The sequence below is a fragment of the Cynara cardunculus genome, assembly GCF_001531365.2.
Source record: "Cynara cardunculus var. scolymus isolate 2C chromosome LG 6, CcrdV1, whole genome shotgun sequence".
Taxonomy (NCBI): Eukaryota; Viridiplantae; Streptophyta; class Magnoliopsida; order Asterales; family Asteraceae; genus Cynara; species Cynara cardunculus.
In genome coordinates, this window is record NC_037533.1 from 16758101 (window position 1) to 16762601 (window position 4501).

At 34.2% G+C, this 4501-nt stretch overlaps 1 protein-coding gene across 1 annotated transcript; it reads left to right on the plus strand.

Annotated features, from left to right (window-relative positions):
* The first annotated feature begins 586 nt into the window (after positions 1-586).
* LOC112514211 (fatty acid desaturase 4, chloroplastic-like) lies at positions 587-1360 on the plus strand. Its single transcript, XM_025120541.1, has one exon. The coding sequence runs from the start codon at positions 587-589 to the stop codon at positions 1358-1360; it is 774 nt and encodes a 257-aa protein (XP_024976309.1).
* Positions 1361-4501: the final 3141 nt, after the last annotated feature.

Sequence of the window (4501 nt, forward strand, 5' to 3'; positions counted from 1 at the left end):
TTTTTTAAGTTTTTTATTTATTTATTTAAATTACCTTCTATTCAGGTTGCAGGTTAATATTTTAAGGAATAAGGATCTATTTAGTAGGTTTTGTAGAGTATAATGACTTATTTAACATATTTTAAAATGTTTAAGGATTTATTTGTTCTAAAAAATTRTTCAAGGACTTAATCATTCCAAATAGTAAAGTTCATTGGGTTTTTTTGAACTTTTCCCTTAAATATTCTGTTAGAATTTAATGATTATACTAATTGTATTTTAGATTTAAAATGAGACATTTATCCTGTATTTGATTGTGTTTATCTGCAGTTAGTTACACGAATTCATATATGGGATGAAATCGGATAAGGATGAATGRGTTTAAGAGTTTTTAAGAGTTTTAAGAGTTTTTAAGAGTTTTAGGCAAATGCTTTATAATATAGTATAGATATATAGGCCATAAAATTTGAATATTAACCATTAACCATGCAAACAAGCCACTCTTGACTCTTCCAATCTGATCTATATATACCACAGCAGCTACTCTTCCAATGTCCACCTTACGCCACCACCACAACCACCGTTCCATCACAAACTCCGGCCAGCAATGTTGAAACTCAACCAAACACCACTCATTACTCCGCCCACATTCCATGACCCAAGCCTTAACCCAACTTGGTCTCACCATGTATGGGTGGCTACCGGATGCACCACAGTACTGTTTTCCCTAGCCAACGCCGTCGTCTACGGCTCCACCCATTCACACACATGGCTCAAAACCATCTTGGCTGGATTCATCGGCTATTTGTTCGTTGACCTTTTCTCCGGTGTATACCATTGGGTGTTCGATAATTATGGCGATTTCTCAATTCCAATTCTTGGTTCACATATTGACACATTCCGGCGCCACCACGAACTGCCATGGGCCACCACTAAACGTCAGTTTTCCAGCAACTTACATGTGGCGGCGCGTATTATCACGCATGTGGTGCCGCCGATGAATTTGATCTGGCATGACCAACCGGCGGTGATGGGGTTTGTGGGGATGTTTAGTGGGGGCGTCTTGTTTGCTGTGCAGATCCATGCATGGGCTCATGAGAGTAAAAGCAAGCTGCCGGCGATGGTGGTGGCGCTGCAAGATGCCGGAGTGGTGATAGCTCAATCGCGGCACGCTGCCCATCATCGGTCAGGTGACAGCAGTTACTGTATTGTGAGTGGGGTTTGGAATAGGGTTTTGGATGAGTATAAAGTGTTTGCGGGTTTGGAAAAGGTGGTATTCTTCGTGCTTGGTGTGCAGCCGCGGTCGTGGAGTGAAGCAAACTCCGGTGGCACGGCGGCGATGGCGACGCCGGAGGCTTATTTCGAGCCGTCTCCTCCATGATGCTTGTTACCCCTTTAGTATCACCCGCTTTTATAAATAAATAAAGTATATGTACATTGTTGCATAGGGTCACAAATGTAATTTTAATAAATATTATCACATCTGATAATACAAGTTAACGGATCCGGTGGTGCGGGGATTGCCTGTGACTCGGAACTCGCCAAATTTCGCCCATGTCTCTAGTATAGTATCACACGTTATTGACTATAATGTTACATGTGATTGACCATAGTAAAAAAATGTTATCATAATGAACTTTATTCTCGTTTGAACTTTATATATATATATATATATATATATATATATATAGTTTGTTTCAAATACAACTCGTCGCATTTGTACAACCGACGCAACTCGATAAATTGAGATATTTATGAAAATGATGAGAGTTCATTTATTATGATTTCAATATTTATGGAAGATGAATATGATTCATTAATTATGATCAATACTTTATATTAGGAAACAATCAAAACTTCTATGAAATTACATATTAATCAAATGAAATAGACGGCTGAGATTGGGTTGTATTGGTTGCACAAATGTCAATGGTTGTATAATAACCAACCACTCTCTCTCTCTCTCTCTCTCTCTCTATATATATATATATATAAACTATCAAATTATGAACTTAGTAAGTCTTGCAAGATAAATCTTGAAAAAGAGCAAAGACGGGTGAGAAACAGTGTTGGTGCGGGCTAATAGCTTCGGTTCTGAATTGGTCAAAACACGGGTGACCCTTGCACCCTGACCTAAAGGTCGCAAAACAAGGTCGTGTGAAATGTCTAGTGGGTAAAAAGGGGAGATTTTAGTAGGTTAAGTTCATTTTTCTCCTCACCTCTCATCATCGTTCATTCTCTATTCATTTACTTCGACCCTAAATCATTTAAGGCATCATTTTAGTGATTTTTGGAGGCATATAAGAACATTAAGTGCAAGATTCAATTTTTGGTGATCGAAGCTTCAAGATCTCATCCTTCGCACCGTTTTTAAGGTTTTTAGGTAGTATTATGAGTTCATTCTAACCTTTTCTGAACTTTTATACATGTTAAAATGTTTTTTTTATTAACCTGGATATCCAACCCGCTATGCGAACCGACTAATCCCAAGGCAACCACCTGCTTTACAGATATCTCGGAGTCACCGCATTTGCACCTCTGTGGCCACAAAGGGATTATTATTCCTCTTCAGATTTTAAAATGTTATGTTTTAGTCTCCTAAACATTCCCCTTGATATTTTCTCTATTTGATGATTAATGTCCATTTAATTGACTATTCAGGAAATTTTGGAATTTCACCACTTTTTGTTCACCGGATGATTTTGTACCTTAGATAAAAGATATGAACCATCGTGTCCAAAATAATGAAGTATTTAGAACTCACATATCACGTTTTTATTTATGAATAGATTGACACATCTAGAATACTTTTGAGTATTAGGCTAATAGACTCTAATGTAATGGATCCATAGGTATTGGAGTCGATTTATGAGTTTCATGGGATGATTGTTTCCATACATAGATAGATACGCATATTGAATCACCGGGGAACTCGAACTATAAATCGTGGATGTTGAACTTGATGACTGTGTAACTGGTAATGGCTTAATTCTAACAAATGAGCATATCTTGGTTCATTAGAGGACTCGTACTATAGGCCGTGGGTGGTTGAACTTGATGACTAATGTTACGTAATATAAGCTCTATAACATGGATTTGTGGCCTACTTTTGTGTTTTATACCGATCAATAGAAATCTGGCATCCCCCCATCGTTGCAAGACGTACCGTTGATATCAGAGTCTTTATGATACAGTGCTTGGACCTTTGCCTTGGTTTAAGGTTTATGTTTCCTATTTTCATGTTATTAACTTTATTTATAAACGATTTGATCTCACTAGGCATTAAGCATAGCACTTTATCTTAAATGATATATATATATATATATATATATATATATCAGGATCTCTACGCGGTGGAGCTCCCAAGGCTTGAGCAGAGTGTCCAATGTTGGTAGAGGCACTTTTTTGGAACTGGCAGCTTTTGATGATTTGGCGCTATGATTAGACATGATTCTTTTGGTGGTGATAATGACACCTGTTTGTAATCTGAACTTTAGATTGGTTTATATTAGTAGGTTGTTCATTCACTTTTTGATGTAAATGCTCTTAGTCAATTTCATGGGTAAATTTATACATGGTCGATGCTAATTCCAGTTGTTTTTAGCAGTTTAAATTTACTCTTATTTTAGGGGTGTTACGATACTTAATAACTTAAAATATATTTAAAACAATAAAGTAGAGGTGAGTTATTATACAACCCTTTATATTTGTACAACCAATACAACTCAATCTCAAGAGTCCATTTAATTTGATGAATATGTAATTTGATAGAAGTTTTGATTGTTTTCTAATATAAAGTATTGATCATAATTAATGAACCTTATTCATCTTCCATAAATATTTAAATCATAATAAATAAACTCTCATCATTTCCATAAATATTTCAATTTATTAGGTTACATTGGTTGTACAAATGTGATGGGTTGCATTTGAAACAAACTCCAATAAGTATTATTATTTGATTACAATTTTTAATTTATGCATATATGTTGGTAAAACTATATATTTTTTAGTGAGACATGTGACTAAAAATTGTAGCATAATGTTAATCTTGGAAAACAAATTAACTTAATACATTAAGATATGATGGACTAACTTAACATGTTAACTCACTCTCTTTGTATTAAATTAAAATTTAACACCTTAATATATCTTAACCAAATAAGTTAACCACTCATTAAGCTTATTAGTTGAAAACAACCATTGACTAGTTTAGATAAATATGAATACACACACACACATATATATATATATATATATATATATATATTAGAAGGGTACTCGCGCAATGCAGCAAGATATATCTCGATTTTAATGTTTCATTGTATTCATTTTCTCTATCGATATAATACGGTTTTACGTGGTTTTAGAAAATGATAATATTTTTATTTTGAACGAAATATAAATTGAAAAAAAATGTATCGATATTAATATTAAATTAACTATTTAAAAGTTTTCACTTTCTGTATAATTTCTTTAATTCAATTTTTTATTATAATTTAATTTAGATTTAATAATAAAG